Here is a 19874-nt window from a genome sequence, read left to right as displayed (position 1 = left end):
CCACCTGCAAGAGAAAACAGTTATTGTCACTTCCTCTTTTTATATCAATAGATTCCCTCAGTCCTTCCTTCTATATGGTTTCAGGTGCATAGTAAACAATCATTGTTTTACCCTCCCCCCAATTCTTTTTCTGAACCATGGATGGAGTAGTCTTGTCCATTAGTAGAAACTCTCCCAGAGTCCCAAGTGGCTTTTGGAAAGGGCTTTTTATTTGAGATATATTGCACAAAGTTTATCTCCTACTTATATGCTTTGCCAGAGGCTTGGCAACCAATTGTCTTTTTTTTTTTTTTTTTTTGGTTGGGCCTCATTCCATGAGGAGTAACAGTTAATTCGAACTAAGGATTTAGTTCGAATTAATGTTTCACTGCTGCTTGTAGCCGCGCGGCAGTGAGTTCAGACTAGTGAAATTTCAAAATGGCGACTGGACAGGAACATGCAAATAAAGCCCAGGATATTTAAATTCTGGGCTCCATTTGCCTCTCCAGTCGCATCATTTGCCTACCTAGCTCAAATTAACGAGCTAGTGTAGACATACCCTTGGATACTTGAAAAAATATTCCTGATCAGCATGCTGCATCAGGTAAGAGCTAATAATAAGCTTGATGCATTGACATGAATAATTAAACAATTTAGAGCATTTATGCTAGTGTCTTCATATTGAAGAACGGTATTCCCTCTTCTCAAGTACCCAATTTCTGGCCTCTTCACTATATGGATATAGAGTAACAAGAAATCAATGAGTTCTACAGAAGGACAGCAAAGATGCTCAGAGGTACATAATGAAGGGATAAACTAAGGATGATTTACATAAATTACTTAGACGTGAAAACCTATTTTATATTACAGATTCCATGCATTTGCTGAGAGAACTGACCACATAGATGTCATTGGACTTGTACAAAAGAGTGAAGAGGATGGAGACAATAAGACTACCCAGAATTTAAGAAAATTGAAAGGAAAGGTGCCTATAGGTAAAAATAATAAAGGCTGTTCTTTCTTAAAACCTTCAGAAGAATCACAGTACAATTTAGGAAATTTAGCTAAGTGTTAATAAAAATAAGCCTGAGCAATGCTCCCACTTCACCATCTGGGAGAGGGGGCAGGACAAATGGCTGGTCTTTCTGAAGAAAAGGGAGGGAACCATGCAATTGATCAGAGGGAGGAGGAAGAAGGAGGGAGAAATGGACAAAGATTTGTGTATATGAGATGAGAAAAAAACAAGATAATTTTGTTTGGAAAGAGGGAAAGGCGCAGCTATACCCATGCTGGGGATGTGGCGGGAGCATTTTAATAGATGGATAAAGGTATGCTGCATATCTGAAATTACTTCTATGCCACTTTTTCTAAAGATGAATGAGGAGTAGCTTTAATCACCCAAAAGTGAAGTAATCCCTTTGAAATACACTGTATGGCATGTCTTAGTGCTATTGTGGACTAGCATTTACAAGTTAAAAAGGAAGCAAATTAGCCCTGTGCAATTACTAAGCATTATAGTCATGGTTATGGCATCACTGACAGCCAATCAGGAAGCTCCAGCTGTGTCTAAATTCTAAATCCTTTCTGAGCAGAAAATATGTTGACATGATTACTCTGTTCTTGCACGTCTGAAGTCTTTTGTGTTAGGTTGCCTCGTTGAATGATGCAGAAGGCAATAATAATAGAACTGCTGATTAGCCCCTACTGTGTTTAGAAAGTGTTTTTTGCATATGTGGAGTAAAAGGAAATAATTGGAAACTGAGGCTATGTTTACAGTGGCAAAGGTGTACTGATGCAACTGCGCTGCTGTAATATTGCTCGTATAGTCACTCTATCCCTGTGAGAGAGAGCATTCCCATTGACGCAGTAAAATCCACCTCAAGGAATGGCAGTAGCTATGTTGATGGTACAAGCTTTCCCGCTGATGTAGTGCTGTGCTTCTTCTGGTGAAACCTGTCACTCGGGGCTTTTTTTTTTCACGCCACTGAGTGACATCAGTTTAGAGCTAGAGATTTACTTTTCTGAATGTGCTGTTTTATGTACATTAAAGAGAAGGACATGGAGGTTCTGATGCTGTCTTTTTGCATTGTGAATGCAACAGCAGTAAACTAAATCTTTTTGTTCCATTTTATGGATTGAAGGAGGCTATTTCACAGATGAAAATATCTGAGAGTCCTCGAGGTTCCCACAGAGTGTCATTCTTTGGCAAATACAAAACTCCATTTTTTACTCCCGCTCAGATATTCTTCAGTGAGTGAAAAATGAACTACTTAAGAACATTCCATTAATTTCAGACAGGGGTCTAATTCTCACATCCTGTAGCCATTTAGAAAGTGAGCATGAGACCTGACTGAATCATAAAAGTTTGGATCCCTGCATCATTTCAGCAGAACCCAGGATCAGCTGGGGAATCCCCAGTTGACCCTGGATTCTGGGGAAATGCCATGGGGAACCTGGGATCAGCTAGGGAGTCCCCAGCTGACCCCCAGGCTCCACGGCACTGCCCCTTTGAAACATCGAGGCGGCATTTTAAAGGGGAGCGCCACACAGCTGAACCAGGGATCAGCTGTGCTGTGGCTGCCCTTTGAAACACCACCTCGGTGTTTCAAAGGGGTAGCGGTGTGGAGCCCGGGATCAGCTGGGGAACCCCCAACTGACCCTCGGTTCCCCATGGCATTTCCCCAGAACCCAGGGTCAACTGGAGACTCCCCAGCTGATCCCATTCTGGGGAAGTGCTGCTCGGAACCTGGGGTCAGCTGAGGAGTCCCTAGATGACCCCAAGCTCTGCGCGGCATTCAGTGCATCATGGAGCCCAGGGTCAGCGGGGGACTCTGAGTTCCCCGCTGACCTTGGGCTCCATGGCTTTAAAATGCACAAGAGTCCTTGCTGGGGACTCTTGTACACTTCAAAGCTGACATGCCTGCGTGCAGCCCAGAGTCAGTGGGATTTCCTACTGGCCCCAGGCTACACGCGGAGTTCTGCATTCCTCCTTTGAAATGTAAAAGAGCCCCAGCGGGATGTGGAAATGACTATCGATTAGTGGAATGCGCAAGTAACTATTGACTAGTCGAGTAGTTGATGGAAATTCCATTGACTACTCGACTAGTCAATTATATACAATTTAACATCCTTAGTACAGGGCTGGCAAGGTCCCTATGAAGCTCTGTGTAGCTCCTGGAAAGCAGAGAGTATGTTGCTCAAGTTTCTAGGTGTAGAGGCAGTCACAAGGGCTCCATGCACTGCCCCAATCCTGAGCATCAGCTCTGCAGCTTCCATTGGCTGGATCACACAACTCTCAGCTCTGAGTCCCTTCCTGTACTCTGAACTTCTTGGCTCCAGCCTGGGGCTCATCCCGAGCCCAGTCCCTGAGCTGGTACCTCCAGGTGTAGCCCTCACCCTGGCCCACCCTGGTGTTTTCACCTCAGTCCAGAGTCTGTATCCCCTCCCACACTCCAAACCCCTGCCTCAGCCCAGAGTCCCATCCTACACTTCAAACCCCTTGGCCCCACCTAGTGTACCTGGTTAATTTTTGAAGTTTTGCCTTTAAACATCAACATTTTAAATAATGCTGCTGTGTTCTACTGCCACACAGTGACTGAGACAGGGAAGTGCTGGAAGAAGTTAAATTCCCCATCTTGGCTTGTATTCAAAATAAGGCCACATCTTCACTTCCCAGAAGATAGATGCTGTGGCAGTCGATCTTCTGGAGTTCGATTTAGCAGTTCTGCTAAAGATCCACTAAATTGAATGCTAGAGGCTCCCCTGTCGATGCTGGAAATCCTACTCCTTGTGAAGGGTAAGGGAAGTCGACAGGAGTGTTTATTGACCTCCCTCTGTGAGGACAGCAATGAAACTCAGCTTAAGGGTACGTCTAGACTACATGCCTCTGTCACCAGAGGCATGTAGATTAGGCTACCAGACATAGGAAAATGAAGCGGCGATTTAAATAATCACCGCTTCATTTAAATTTACATGGCTGCCGCACTGAGCCGACAAACAGCTGATCAGCTGTTTGTCGGCTCAGCGCGGCAGCCATGTAAATTTAAATGAAGCGGTGATTATTTAAATCGCCGCTTCATAGAATAATAGGACTGGAAGGGACCTCGAGAGGTCATCGAGTCCAGCCCCCCGCCCTCAAGGCAGGATCAAGCTCCGTCTACACCATCCCTGACAGATGTCTATCTAACCTGTTCTTAAATATCTCCAGACAGGGAGATTCCACCACCTCCCTTGGCAATTTATTCCAATATTTGACCACCCTGACAGTTAGGAATTTTTTCCTAATGTCCAATCTAAACTTCCCCTGCTGCACTTTAAGCCCATTACTCCTTGTCCTGTCCTCAGAAACCAAGAGGAACCAATTTTCGCCTTCCTCCTTGTGACACCCTTTTAGATATTTGAAAACCGCTATCATGTCCCCCCTTAATCTTCTTTTTTCCAAACTAAACAAGCCCAGTTCATGAAGCCTGGCTTCATAGGTCATGTTCTCTAAACTTTTAATCATTCTTGTCGCTCTTCTCTGTACCCTTTCCAATTTCTCCACATCTTTCTTGAAATGTGGCGCCCAGAACTGGACACAGTACTCCAGCTGAGGCCTAACTAGTGCAGAATAGAGCGGCAGAATGACTTCACAAGTTTTGCTTACAACACACCTGTTGATACAACCTAGAATCATATTTGCTTTTTTTGCAACAGCATCACACTGTTGACTCATATTCAACTTGTGGTCCACTATGACCCCTAGATCCCTTTCCGCCATGCTCCTTCCTAGACAGTCGCTTCCCATCTTGTATGTATGGAACTGATTGTTCCTTCCTAAGTGGAGCACTTTGCATTTCTCTTTATTAAACCTCATCCTGTTTACCTCTGACCATTTCTCTAACTTGCTAAGGTCATTTTGAATTATGTCTCTATCCTCCAAAGAAGTCGCAACCCCACCCAGTTTGGTATCATCTGCAAACTTAATAAGAGTACTCTCTATCCCAATATCTACATCATTGATGAAGATATTGAATAGTACGGGTCCCAAAACAGACCCTTGAGGAACTCCACTTGTTATCCCTTTCCAGCAGGATTTAGAACCGTTAACAACAACTCTCTGACTACGGTTATCCAGCCAATTATGCACCCACCTTATCGTGGCCCTATCTAAGTTATATTTGCCTAGTTTATCAATAAGAATATCATGCGAGACCGTATCAAATGCCTTACTAAAGTCTAGGTATATGACATCTACCGCTTCTCCCTTATCCACAAGGCTCGTTATCTTTTCAAAGAAAGCTATCAGATTAGTTTGGCATGACTTGTTCTTCACAAACCCATGCTGGCTATTCCCTATCACTTTATTACTTTCCAAGTGTTTGCATACTATTTCCTTAATTACCTGCTCCATTATCTTCCCTGGGACAGACGTTAAACTGACCGGTCTATAATTTCCTGGGTTGTTCTTATTCCCCTTTTTATAGATGGGCACAATATTTGCCCTTTTCCAGTCTTCTGGAATCTCCCCTGTCTGCCATGATTTTTCAAAGATCATAGCTAAAGGCTCAGATACCTCCTCTATCAGCTCCTTGAGTATCCTGGGATGCATTTCATCAGGACCTGGTGACTTGCTGACATCTAACTTTCCTAAGTGATTTTTAACTTGTTCTTTGTGTATCCTATCTTCTAAACTTACCCTCTCTCTGCTTGTATTCACTACGTTAGGCACACCTCCAGACTTCTCGGTGAAGACCGAAACAAAGAAGTCATTGAGCATCTCCGCCATTTCCAAGTTCCCTGTTACTGCTTCTCCCTCCTCGCTAAGCAGTGGGCCTACCCTGTCCTTGGTCTTCCTCTTGCTTTTAATGTATTTATAAAAGGTCTTCTTGTTTCCCTTTATGCCTGTAGCTAGTTTGATCTCATTTTGTGCCTTTGCCTTTCTAATCTTGCCCCTGCATTCCCGTGTTGCTTGCCTATATTCATCCTTTGTTAGTTGTCCTAGTTTCCATTTTTTATATGACTCCTTTTTTATTTTGAGATCATGCAAGATCTCCTTGTTAAGCCAAGCTGGTCTTTTGCCATATTTTCTATCTTTCCTACACAGCGGAATTGTTTGCTTTTGGGCCCTTAACAACGTCCCTTTGAAATACTTCCAACTCTCCTCAGTTGTTTTTCCCTTCAGTCTTGCTTCCCATGGGACCTTACCTACAAGTTCTCTGAGCTTATCAAAATCTGCCTTCCTGAAATCCATAACCTCAATTGTGGTGGTCTCCCTTCTACCTTTCCTTAAGATCATGAACTCTATTATTTCGTGATCACTGTCCCCTATACTGTCTTCCACTTTCAAGTTCTCAACTAGTTCCTCCCTATTTGTTAAAACCAAATCCAGAACAGCTTCTCCTCTGGTAGCTTTTTCAACCTTCTGAAACAGAAAGTTGTCTCCAATGCAGTCCAGAAACTTATTGGATAGCCTGTGCCTCGCTGTGTTAGTTTCCCAACATATGTCTGGATAGTTGAAGTCCCCCATCACCACCAAATCTTGGGCTTTGGATAGTTTTGTTAATTGTTTAAAAAAGGCCTCATCCACCTCTTCCACCTGGCTAGGTGGCCTGTAGTAGACTCCTAGCATGATATCACCCTCGTTTTTTACCCCTTTTAGCTTAACCCAGAGACTCTCTACACAGCTATCTCCTACGTTCATCTCCACTTCAGTCCAAGTGTGTACATTTTTAATATACAAGGCAACCCCTCCTCCCTTTTTTCCCTGTCTGTCCTTCCTGAGCAAGCCGTACCCTTCCATACCAATATTCCAATCATGCGTCCCATCCCACCAGGTTTCTGTAATACCAATGATATCATAGTTGTATTTATTGGTTAGCAATTCCAGTTCTTCCTGCTTATTACCCATACTTCTCGCATTTGTATATAGGCATCTAAGATACTGATTTGATCTTGCCTCCCTGTTGTGCCCTGACCCTCCTTTCTCCTTGCCATTATAGGCCGTAGTCCCCCCCCATTTCCAACCCATCTCCCAGTCCCGCACATTCAGCACTTACCTGTGGGCTTTGCTCACCTGCCCCCGACAAAGCTAGTTTAAAGCCCTCCTCACAAGGTTAGCCAGTCTGTGTCCAAACAAGGCCTTCCCGCTCCTGGAAAGGTGAACTCCATCTCCGCCAAGCAGTCCTTCCTGGAAGAGCACCCCGTGATCAAGGACGCTTCATTTTCCTATGTCTGGTAGCCTAATCTACATGCCTCTGGCGACAGAGGCATGTAGTCTAGACGTACCCTAAGGTACATTGACTTAAGCTACATTTTTCACGTAGCTGGAACTATGTACCTTAAACTGACCTTTGGCTATTGGTGGCCCTGGCCTCAGTTTGAGCAACTTAAAATGTCTAATTGTCTTGCATTTGTCTATTCTCCCTTTTTAAAGCCTGATCTGAGTCAGGTGATCACAGAACTAATTAACATTCCAGTTCTTTCTTTCTTTCTTTCTTTCTTTCTTTCTTTCTTTCTTTCTTTCTTTCTTTCTTTCTTTCTTTCTTTCTTTCTTTCTTTCTTTCTTTCTTTCTTTCTTTCTTTCTTTCTTTCTTTCTTTCTTTCTTTCTTTCTTTCTTTCACTTTTAAAAATGTTGCTGGTTTGGCAGGGCTTTTTGTTTTGCTGGTGGCTGTAAGGTACTTTCATGTCATGGAATAACAGGCTGTAATATGGGATAGCTGTTGGGAGGTTAATACTGGAACAGATTGCCTTTGGAATAGGTGTGATGATGTTCAGAAATTGGGAGGTAAATATTGGGTGCTTGTTGAGGATAAAATGTTAGTGGTAATGTGTGTGTGTATATGTATACACACATATACAGACATGGTAGAAGTTATACTCTCTTTGCTGTCCACAATCAAACCAAGCTAAAATGCAGTATTCACAATTTTAATTTTTAGTTATTTCTTGCTTTTTTGGAGCATTTTAGCTATCACTACTTTTGGTTATAATCCCCTTCAGGCAGAAAGTCCCATCTTTATTTGTACTGAGAAGTACATGTCTTGCACTGTAATAAGTAGTAAATAGTTAGTAAAAGGTTTTTTAATGTCTTGGACTCAATTCTAAAGTTCTGTTGTTAATTTTAAAATATTATTCTAGTATGGATTTGAACACAGTTAATTGACTATTTTACTCTTTTAACACTGAGTCAGTGATACAATTTTAAATGTTTGCTTGGCATGAACTAAAAGCTTGTTGTGTAAAGGAAATATGGGGCTTGATTTACCTTTGTGGTGTTCTTGCTTAATGTTGGTGCAATTCTGCTGAAATCAGTGGCGTTACATAGACACAAAATTAGGGCAACACAGTGGTAAACCAGGCAGAAGAAAACTAAGTTTAAGTTCAGCTTTCATTCCTGCTGCTATTAGAGAGTCCATATAAAAACTGTAGGCATATTTGTCCAGCTGTCTTTTGTCTATTTCCAATGTAACCCCATGGACATCACTGGGTTCTCTTCCCTTTATGAAGTGGAACTGTCGAGTTCTTCAGGTAGATCCAAGGAGACAGTTAAACTGACAAGCAGTGCCGCGGGAGTGGGTCTGCTCTTGATTTCCCCCTCTGCTTCCAGCAGATATACCATGTCCACGATTGAAAATCAGGTAATTGCAATAAAAGTGGGCCCCAGCAGCATTGCTGTTGAGGACTATTAATACTTAATGGGAAAAATGAACATTAAGACATGGTCAACAGGAGAGCCAGTACCGGAGAGGAGGGCAGGAGAAAACAAGGATGAAGAATAGGACAGTATGATTGCGATCACTTGGGAGACTGTGCATATAAAGGACACTGAAGTGTATATTATTATACAGTATTTTTATTTGTGAGGGAGAGTTCTCGGGGGGTGGGGAGTCTCAAGCAGTTTTTTTTCTTTCTGTGACTTTTGAGGTGGAAGAAGATGAGTGTGGGTGTGAGGATTTGCCTGCGTATGTGGGATAGAGAAAAGAGAGAGCTGATCCCTTCAGGTGGATTCATTGCTGGGCATGATGCTAGGCAGTCTTTGGAGAGACTGGATTGATGTGGGGGACTAAACACCAGGTAGGACCTGCTTTGATATCTTGTCCTTGGTCTTGTAAATCCTGGTTGTGTTGCTTGGGTACAATATATTCTGTGTTGCTGGATTGTAGTCATATGCATTTATCTTCTAACGGATTTGACATCAAGTACATCTGCTATTAAATGGACATAAAAGAAAGAAGTGATAAACGTCAATAAATGATTTACAGTGCAATATTGAATCCCATTGTTACCTAGGGGCAAGGGCCACTAAGAAAATATAAATTAAAAAGTGACCCCGTGTATCAGGGAGGCACCCTGTTTCAGAGGATACAGGCTCCTTTCCCCTATCTACCATCGGTTGAAGCAACCCCTCAGTGTGCCCTCCCAGTGTGATGTGTAAATAAAGGACACCCTAAATTAAGATAAAAATGTACTAGGGAATTAAATTACAATAACTGGGAAAAATGGGGATGTTAAGGAAGAACCAAAACAATAACACAAATGATAGTAAGCATCCTTACTCAACTGTGACTAAATAACCGTATATAGCAGTGTAGGGATTTCATCAGAGACGCATGACACCTGGGCCCAAATGTTCCCTTTGGTCAGGATGAAAAGAAGAGAAGACAGAAAAGAACTCCAAGAAAATAAACCCCTTTTACATTTCGAGGCGTCAGTGGTATTAGGCTGGATGGTGCCGTGCTGTCAAGGCCTGAGACCTACTATCCTAGAGCTAATTGAAAGCTCTCAGGGAAGAACTCCAGGGAGATCCCTGTGGAGAACTTCTGTGATGGTGGTGGATCACTGATCATTGATATTAACTCTTCTCTCTTCCTTGTCACAGCTGTGGTGGTCTGATGCTTACAGGAGCATAGATGGAAGAAGCCACACCCCCTCAGCAGCTGCGTAGGGCCTTAAAATGCTTCTGTGGTGCAAAACTCTGAGGTGATGGCATGTTCTGCTTGTTGGGAAAAACCAGTTATGGCTGATGAGAGCCAGCACAACTCAGAGTCTCCAGCTGCTGACAGGCATTCTGACCAAAATGGAGTCCTTGGGTCCAAAGTTCACTGCCTCCATTTTGAATGGTTTTAACTGACCTGTTTTAGTCCCAACACCATGCTGAAACATCATCAGTACAAACAATAAGTTTTCAAAACATTTACATTAGAAAGATGCGGAGAAGCCAGCAGAACATTTTAAAAGTGACTGTCTTTCAGCTTTTCAACGGAAACATTAAAAACCTTCACAGAATTAAATTGGAACCCCTTTAGTAGGAGATGATGATTTGAGAAGGAAATGTCTTTTTCTGATTAAATCAATGGAGGTTGCATTCATTAGCGCAACATTATGTTCATTACCTCTAGTAATACAGATGATTGATTTTATATTTTATAGTTTTATTTCCACATCACAGTGACTAGTGCATGTTTTAAAGGCCTGATAGTTGTAGCTGATTGCAAATTTATAGCACATTTATTTTCTTATATAACTCTGCTTTAGTTTTGCCAACTCTGATTCTTTAAGCGGCGTTTCTTTAAAAATAAAATAAAACTGAATCAAGCGTTTTGATCAGAATATTTTTCTTCTGAGGTCAGTGAGAGACGTTTTGCTTTCAGTTTTATGCTGTGGAATGTTTCAGTTTGCTTGTTCTTTTTATGAGTTTGATTTTCCTATTAACTTGCATTGCTAAAACAGACCTCTTGAAATACAAGAAAATACCAGGAGATGGCAGTGTACAAAAACTAATTATAAAATATGATGTGGAAAATTAACTGCATTTCACATTTAAAATGGTGTTGCCGTATTTGCAAAATTTATACATATTTGTATAAGGCAATTCTGGGATGTTTATTGAACAGGTGAAATTAGTGGGTTTATTTAGTGTAGATTAACTGATACAGGTTGGACCTTGCTAGTCCAGCACCCTCGGGACCTGATTGGTCCCAAGGGAGGGGATTTGCCAGGCCAGGGAAGGTCCCTCCTCTTGTGGCCATGATGCCACCGGGCTAGGGCTCCAGCCTGCCCCCGCTGCTGCCTCAGCCCCCTGGGTCCACTGCTGCCGGGGCTGGAGTGCCATGGCCAGAGCTGCACAGCTGGGGCAGTGCTCCGCAGCCACCTGGCTCTGCGGCCGGGTGGAGGGACAGGGCTGCAGCTCCGCAGCCTGGGTCAGAGCTCCCTGGCTGCCACTGGGGCTATAGTTCCCCAGCCTCTGGAGCCAAAGCACAGCCCGAGCTCCCTGGCCAGGGCCGGAGATCAACACTGTGCTCCTGACAGAGTCGCTGATGCCGCTTACAGTACTCCTGCCCTGCCGCCAGACCGCCATCTTCCTGGGCTCTGTGGTCCAGGAACATCCGTGGTCCATACTGGAGTCCAGGGTAAGGGAGGTACAACCTGTCATTTATTTTAGTAAAAATGGGCTTGAGTATATTATCAAGTGTGACATATCCTGTAATTGCTTGGGTACACTGGACAGGACCAGAAGATGTTAAGATATAGTTGGATTAATTCAGTATTGTAATATGTAATTCAGCATTATGTTTGTAGAGAAAGGTGCACTTATGATTTAATCCTTTTATATCTCTTATATGTTCTATTATGTCATTCTTCCATCCATTCCATAAACAGTATTAAGTTCTCACAGACCACTCTGTCTAATTTATTCATAGCATTGTGTAGACTTCTTGAAACAGAACTACATGCTGTCTCTATTTTTCAACTTTGAACTTTCAGTTTTTGTATCCTTTAATTCCAGAGATCAACTCTAACTTTGGGTTTTGCACTGAATAATTTGATTTGTATCTATCTGCATAATTGAAAACAATGTAAAAAAATTACATAGGTATCATTAGTGTCCCCATAATTAAGGTTTTGGTTAGTTGTAGTGGGGGAGAGGAGGGAATGTATAAAATGTATATTTCTAAAATTCTGCTCTTTAGAGGACTGCTTTAATATTTGTTAAAGTTTCAAATATATATGCTCAGTAGTTTTAGGATTTTGAAGCAACAGAAAATGTCTGCTTTTTTTTAGATTTTAGGGTTGGGCTTTCTCATGTAAAAGCCAGTTTTAATTAAAAAAAAAAGAAAAAGAAAAAAAAGAACCAAGGTCTGGATTTTCCCCTTCTGCGTTAACAACCATAGGGGATTTCGAAGAGAATTTCCTTGTAAAGTTTCCCTATGCTGAGAAGAAGGATTTGCCTCTCACCATGGAACAAGCTAAAACGAAAACCCAACAGCCCAACTCAGAAGGCTGTATACCTCTATTCTGAGGCTATGCCCCAGGCAGCGCATCTTAAATGGAGCATTGTTTCTGATGCTCCTCTGCTCTCTCTCTCTCTCTCTCTCTCTCTATATATATATATATTCCTTGAACACCTGTTAAAGACAAGAGTTCCCCCTGCAAAGGGACCCTATGGAAAAGGTAATGAAGTGGTACCCAGGCAATTCCATTGATTTTTAAGGGTTGTTGAGCGTGTGTAAATGTAAAACAGAGTTTGTCTGAAATCATCAAAGTCTGTGCATTATTTATCCCACATCAGCTGGTGTTAGAGAAGATGTTTTCCTGATCTGGAAAGAGTTGGAAGAGGCCAGAAATGCACTGATACAACTTCAGAAAATTTTATCAGAGTCTGACCTGCCTGTATCTGGAAAAGGTATTGTTTATAGTTCCCTATAGAAAGATACCATTGTGTTCATGATTAATTTGTTTCATATGTGGGCCGTTTTGACGAACTGCCTCCTTATGAATGATTTTTCTTTTTAAGACCATTTATAATAAGCAGAGCCAGTTGTGACATCTATAGTTATGGTTTTGTGCGCTTACTTTTATAAACTTTAATTTACAGTTTATTTTAACTTTGTTAAACTTTCTGGGTGAATTTTTCCATGCTTGCTCTCTGCTTTTTGGAAAGGTTCAGCAAAAACTACTCCATTGTCAGGGATGGTGTCCCTGGCCTCTGTTTGTCAGGGCTGGGAATGAGTGACAGGAGAGGGATCACTTGTTGTTTACCTGTTCTGTTCATCCCCTCTGGGGTACCTGCCATTGGCCACTGTCAGAAGACAGGATACTGAGCTAGATGGACCTTTGGTTTGGCCTACTATGTTCATTCTTATGTTCTTAAGGTACAGCGTATAATTACACAATCACATGCTATTAGTTCTACAGAACTTCTGCTTCATTCAGTACACAGGTTTGGCAGTGAATGAGACAGGGATTCAGGGAAAGAAAGGACATACTTTGGAATAGTACTATGGAACTAAGTTCCATTTGTGGGGTTGCCAGATACTGATGTTGTGCAAGATTTTCCTAATAAATATGTGCAAAGGACCTGAATTAAGGTTACATGTACAATTTTAATCCTGGCATGTTCCAATTTATAAGTGCTTGACTTGGCAAATTTAATACTGTTTTAATGTACTTTTAATATATAATCACAGTATATAATTAAAAATATTTGTATCATACACCAGATTTAATTAAAGAAAACATTATATCCAAGTATGATGTATAGCTGAACTCTGTTAGCTCATCCCTCTCCTGTCACTCATTCCCAGCCCTGATAAACAGAGGCCTCGGGTTTGTAATTTTTGGCCCAAGTATCGTATATTAATCTTCTTTTTCAATAGCTTACAGAAACTCTTTGGTGTACTATACTTAGTGCAACTAGTTATGTATGTTTTCAAATCAGCAACCAAAACTGACCCTCCAGTGCTTGAGACAAAACCTGAGGATTATATAACTTCTAAAAAGTGGTTGCAGAAGAATGGCTTGAAAGCTCAGAAGCTGACTTTGTATGAGGCACTAGCTGACTGCACTTTTCGGCATGCTGACGGGGTGGTTGACATAAAAGCCAAGCCAGAGGATGAATCTTTACAAACTGATGCTGTAAGTACTGTTAAGTATGCCTCAAATGCTGTGATCTTTTTAGCTTTTGTCTGGTTTTCTGCTTCTCAGACTTGTGACAACACTTTATAGATGAGCCTCTTACACAGCATGTGGTCTGTCACTCCATTCTTATTTGGAGGATTGCAATAAAACTTTGTTAACGGAACAGGATGAAAAGGTTCATGTGAAATGGAATGGAGGTGACCTTCTTTTTGCCCTAAAAGGGCATCTTAGCCTCTCTTTCCTCATTCACCATGTAATCCGCCATAAAGGCTGGGGGAATGGTTTCAACCTGCTTTTCCTTATCTTCATAACTCAGTAGAAAAGAGCAAGTGAATGTTTACCAGTTTCTTCTCTGTTCCACATTGGTCTAGGAGAGGTAGAGTTGCTCTAATACTACTGGGTTTCAAAGCAAAATGTGTGGGATTGGATTATTCTGTGTTTTGCTTGCTTTTCCTAAACTCTATCAGAGCACTTTTCATTATACTACTTCTCCTGTTCTTTCTAGCTAAGAGCAGGCCAAGGAGGACAGGGAAACAGTTTCTATTGATTTCTTATCAGGAGCTAATGTCTTGAACAGGCTTATAGTCTGTGGCTACTTCTGCAGCTATGCAGTTGCAGCAGGTATAGATCCCTGCCTTTTCAGTGTATTTTTTTTTCAAATATTGTTAAGTATGTTGCAGAGATCACATTTTAAAACACCTTGCCCTTGTAGGAGACGAATAAAAAAATAATCCATGCCAAATACTGTGATAAATTTGTACACACTTACTGGAAAGATGGATCTGTGGTTCATGTGTATGTTTCTACTGAGAAGTACAGGCAGTATGAAGAGAGAATGAAGAACGCTCTTGGACAAATGGAAAGAAGGTTAGTTTGGTTTCAAATGAAATCTGTTCAGATCTTTGCAGTAATGCAGAAAAGTGTAAAGTTTACAGCCATGGCTGATGGAAGCAACTAGTAAGCACCCAATAAAAGTTATAAAGCAGTTATTATCTTTTGTAAGTCTGATGTGTATGTGTAGGAACACTTAGTATTCATTTACTAGAAAAGACTGATGTATGTATTGAGCAGTTTTGTAACCTTCCGTTCTTCTGAGTGGAAGGAAAAACAGTCTGTTTTCTGCAACCAGGAGTGTATGATCAGTGAGATGTATTAATATAAGAAGTTGAAAAAATTATCTTTTAGTAAAAGGCACTAAGGTACTTTCAGAATTTGCAATGAAACGAGATAGGCATTTATTCCAAATATCTGTGAGCTGAAAGTTTCTTCTTCAGATCAGACGCTACAATAATAAATACTAAGTTAGATAGATGATAATTTATAATTGTTTGCACATGTATAACACCTTCCATTAGAGCATCTCAAGTGTATCTCTTTGCAGAGGAGCCAGCAATAATTGCAATCCCTCTGCTCTTCTGGGAGCACAGATTGTTCCCAGTTAGTAGTACCCACCCCAAGAAAAGGTGGAGTGGGGGTTAGGCTATGACTCTCTGGTACATTGTGGGAATCACTTAGATTAGTCATGGATTCTGTCCACCATCTGCTCTGTAATCTTGAGTGCCTTAATGATATGCACTTATGACATAAAGCAGTGGTGGGCTGCACATGGCCCAGCGGTGTAGCCAATAGGGGAGAGCTGGAGGGAACAGGAGACATTGGGCTGCCTCCCCCCATACTGGTGTGTGTGTACATGTTGACCAGAGGTCCTAGGGATATACCCAGAGAGCAGGATCCATGCATGAGGGCTTGCCCTGTTCTGCCTACCTGCCTGGCACTCCACTCCAGAAGCGGGTTCTAGCCCCGCTCCTGACACTCCATGGCTGGAGCACCAAGCAGGTGAATGGAGTGGAGCAAGTCCTTGACCCTGCTTCCAGGCTAGAGTGTGTAGCAGAGTGGGGTAAGCCCCGATGGCCTGATCCCACTCTCTGGCTAGAGCATCCAGCAGAGGAAGGGAACAGGGCTAGCTTTCCATCCCACTCCATGGCGGGAGCATGCCTGGCAGAGGGGGTAAGCCCCCCCCCCCCAAAGCCTCAACCCCACTCGCTGGCTAGTGTGCCTTGTGAAGTGGGTTATGCCTTTAAGCCTGCTCCCCAGCTGGAGTGTGGAGCAGGCTGGCGGAGGGGGACAAGATCTGGGGCATGAGGAGTGCCATTGTGGGCTGCGGGGCTGAGTCTGGATGCAAAGGGTAACCTGCTGGGAGGTTGCAAGACAGTTTGTTTACATGGCCCTCTGCAGGCACAGCTCCCTAGAGTTCCCACTAGACCCAGTTTGCTGTTCTCAGCCAGAAAGAACTGTGGGAAGTGGTGACCAGCATGTCCTGCGGCCCTTGCTGCTTCCTGCAGCTCCCATTGTCTGGGAACAGCAAACCAAAGCCAGTGAGAGGTATGGGGGGGCCCATTTCTGTGGAGGGTCAATGTAAACAAATGGTCACATGGCCTGCCAGCAGATTGCCCTGATGGGGTGCAGGTTGCCCACCACTATCTTAGAGCCAAGTTACTCCTTGCAGGGTGCCTCCAACAGTGCTTCTAGCCCTCTTAACTACCAGATACGTGGATTTTTCCCCTCTGGTTTGTCACCCCCAGAGGTGTGAAAACTGACCTGTTATCAGTTCACATTTACTCTCACATGCAGTTTGCACAACAGAGACCTGCTTCTTGGAGTAGAACCAAACAAAGGTTTGTGTAATAGAAAAATCAGAGATTCAAAGATTAATTTATGAGGAAAAACAAATATATACAAGTCACACAGAGAATAAATACACAGTCTCAGTCTTTCTATTTAGATAAATTCACTTTTCTAATGTAAGTTACCTATTGACTGAACAGTTTTGCAGTGTGCCCCAGAGTTCCACGGACAGCACCATGCCTAGGTGCAGACTCAGTTTTTGGATATCCTTCACTTCAAACCTCTTCTCTCTTAAGGATTTGCAATTTTTCTTTCTTTCTCTGAGACTCTGGGGATACATAGATGGTGGAAATTCCCTTCTCTCTTCATTTTCCAAGACTGAGGGTTTTGTTAACATTTCAAGATATTGCAGTGTTTCCTCATTAATTCCACTGCTGTCACTTTCTGACTGGGCAATGGAAGGGTACTTGAAGTTAGTTTTGTGTGAACAGCTAATCTGGACAGTGTTTCATGTTTGAAATACAATATTGTATTTCCTGCCTGATTGCTTCACTCCTCTGTGAAATTGCACCATAGCCACATTGTTCAAAACATATATGCACTCTTATGTTCATAGCCATGACATGTGTACACCTCTCCCAATGATCATGAGGGTGAGAACATCACAATATTTCATAAAAGATCTTTCTTGATTATATATTTATACACAATAACATTGTATACAACCATGTGATTCAGTTGTTTATTCTTTGGGGTTCAGACCTTTTGTTCCCCTCTTGGGGTATCTGAATCCTGATTGTCACACCCTGCTCTCTGCCCTAACTAGATCTTCTGTCTAGCCAAAGAAAGGTGCTTAGTTCTAGAGATGGCTCAGCAGTGGAGCTCCCTAGGAGCTCCAAGAGGCCATTTGCTTCTCTAAAGCATAATCCTTCCCAGAGCATCTGCTGGTACAGTGCTGCTCTTCCATACCCAGTGGTTTGGTGTACAATTAATAGGCATCATATGGCCCTTATTGTATTTGTCTATAAGGGGTTATAACAGAAATAATTGTGTTCTAGGATTTTTCTCTATAGTTTTTCATGTTTCTTCCCACCAGGGGTATCAGTGCCTAAATATATTTAGCAACATCTAGGTTTTTGTTGTTATTCCTTGGAGTATCCTATCTTCATCATCTTCTGGTTGAAGTTTACATGCCAGTGAAAGCTCCTAGGAGAAGATTTGAGAGTCAAGGATATTGTATTTCAAATCTGAAGACATCAGCATAGATTTTCTATTTTACATGGCTTGTCCATTAGTCATGAAACTTTGGTAGCATACATCAAATGCTTTTGTGAAATACTCAATGAAAAAATGTCATTTAGCAGCAAATATGAAAGGAATATTTTATTTTCTGTGGCATCAATCTCCTTTTAACTTGCATAGAGGCAAGTAATCTTTATTTCATGTCCATTGCACCATTTATTAATAGCCCACGCTACAATGTATGCAGGAGCTACAGCTCTCCAGAGGAACCTACAATGGAACTAGTTAGAGGCATGAATCAGGAAAGCACTCAAGCACACATTTAACTTTAAGCCTGTACTTAAATCCAGTTAATTTAAAATTAAGCATGTGATTAAGTCTCCATTTGAGTAAGGCTCGTTTAAATTCCTAACATTACTGTTATTTAAAGGGCTTAAGTTTCATGCTGAATCAGGGGTCTGCTCATTCTGGAAGATTATTGATTTTATAATGTTACCATATTGCTTTTTGCTCCCTGTCTGTCCAAAATATTATTGAAATGTTGCCTTTCACAGCATGACACCATGTTCAGTTGGCCAGTTATTTTATTTATTTATTTTTTAGGGTTAAATGGCTTCAGCAGGGAAGCAGAGGACTCTTTGGGAATGTGCTTGAAGATCATGTCTATATTCTCATTGACACATCTCAGTCTATGAAGAACAAACTTCCACTTGTGAAGGAGAAAATATTTCAGCTCATTCAGGTTAGATTCAGTGGGGATTCCAGTGACCTGATACGTGTGGAATTCTAGCATTTACAGTTCATTGAAGCTTTCTTTCCATTGTTTTCAGTTAAATTTATCCATTTTAAAAAAATGGAACATTTTGCAAAAACATTAGATTTTCCTAAAAAAGCTCTCAGTTCGGGTACCTAGTATCAGCCCTCAGCAGCAGAGAACAGGGTGTAGTGAAAATCCAGCTCAGCCCTGGGCTGGATCATGCCCCCTGTGGATAGAATTTGTTGAGATTTTAGGTACGTGCTAGCAACTCTCTACTGAGTGTATGTGAATTATGATTTTTTTGCTCCAAAGGCTTATAATTAGAGGTGGGTGACACATTTTTTTGACAAATAGTTTATTAACCACAAAGTGAATTTTGGGATTAACCAGACTAGTTTGTGAATTTGTGCAGAGTTCACTGAATATTTTGACTGAACTGAAAGAGTAAAAACATTTTGGTAATATTGCAGTGAAACATTTCATTTCAACCTGCATACATTTTGTTTGGACTTTCAGGCATTTTGACAAAAACAAAGAATTTATGAAATAGCTGGTGGTGAAGGAGAAAGTGGTTGTGGTGCCACTCCCTTCCTTATAATCTTTAGCTCAGAGGCAAGGGCATTCACCGGGAGATCCATGTTTAAAGCTAAGATTTTGCTGGGGATATTTTTAGTAAAAGTCACTGCTAGGACTTGGGCACAGAAGCCTGAGCCCTGTGACTTGGGGCTGGAATCAAAATCCCTCCACCCAGCGCTTATAGCCTCTGGGGGCTGACGTTGCAGAGGTCACATAAAGTCATGGAGTCCGTTATTGACTCGTAGCTTTACCCATGTTTTAATTCCCCCCTCTGCCTGATGAGGAAAAGGGGTTAGAACTTGGGTTTCTCACATTAAAGGTAAGTGCCCTAATTACCAGACCACAGTCATTCTCATTCTCATTGTCATTCCAAAGTGGAAAGTCATTCACGACAAAATTATAAGCAACCAGAGGGTCTTATAATGGGAAATGTCAGGCAAACTAAATACAGATTAAACTTCTAAAGTCCAGGACTTTCTGGTCTGGCAACATCTATGGTTTGGCAGAATCACAGATATTGCTGGATCAGAGATCCCTGGCTGACAAGGTTCAGGGGATGGAAGTGCAGCTTGGGTGGCAGCAGGCCAGTGTGGTGGAGAGTACAGCCCTGCCTGGGCCGCAGGCATTGGGGGCTGGTGCCCGGGAGTGCAGCCCTATCCGGGCTGGATACAGTGGGGCCTGGCGCCCCCAGTGCAATGGGGGGGCGGGTACAGCCCTGACCCCAGACAGGAGCTCAGCTTTGGCAGGACTGGAGTGGGGAGCAGGGCTGCCAGCCAGGAGGGGAGTCTCCTGAGC

At 42.2% G+C, this 19874-nt stretch overlaps 1 protein-coding gene across 4 annotated transcripts in view; it reads left to right on the top strand.

Annotated features, from left to right (window-relative positions):
- Positions 1-19874, top strand: part of VWA3B (von Willebrand factor A domain containing 3B) — a 110670-nt gene that overhangs the window by 18693 nt on the left and 72103 nt on the right. For 3 of the 4 annotated variants that reach the window (XM_075916526.2, XM_025178626.3, XM_006137418.5), the window contains exons 8-12: positions 850-974; positions 12531-12644; positions 13680-13876; positions 14592-14746; positions 18350-18488. In XM_075916526.2, coding sequence (XP_075772641.2) covers positions 850-974; positions 12531-12644; positions 13680-13876; positions 14592-14746; positions 18350-18488 — 730 coding nt within the window. Of the gene's footprint in view, positions 1-849; positions 975-8247; positions 8599-11661; positions 11731-12375; positions 12413-12530; positions 12645-13679; positions 13877-14591; positions 14747-18349; positions 18489-19874 lie in introns of those variants that run through there. The other variant, XM_075916528.2, reaches the window with a different exon arrangement.

Source organism: Pelodiscus sinensis, chromosome 1 (assembly GCF_052426305.1).
Source record: "Pelodiscus sinensis isolate ZL-2025 chromosome 1, ASM5242630v1, whole genome shotgun sequence".
NCBI classification, from domain to species: domain Eukaryota; kingdom Metazoa; phylum Chordata; order Testudines; family Trionychidae; genus Pelodiscus; species Pelodiscus sinensis.
This window is presented reverse-complemented; position numbering and strand designations above follow the sequence as displayed.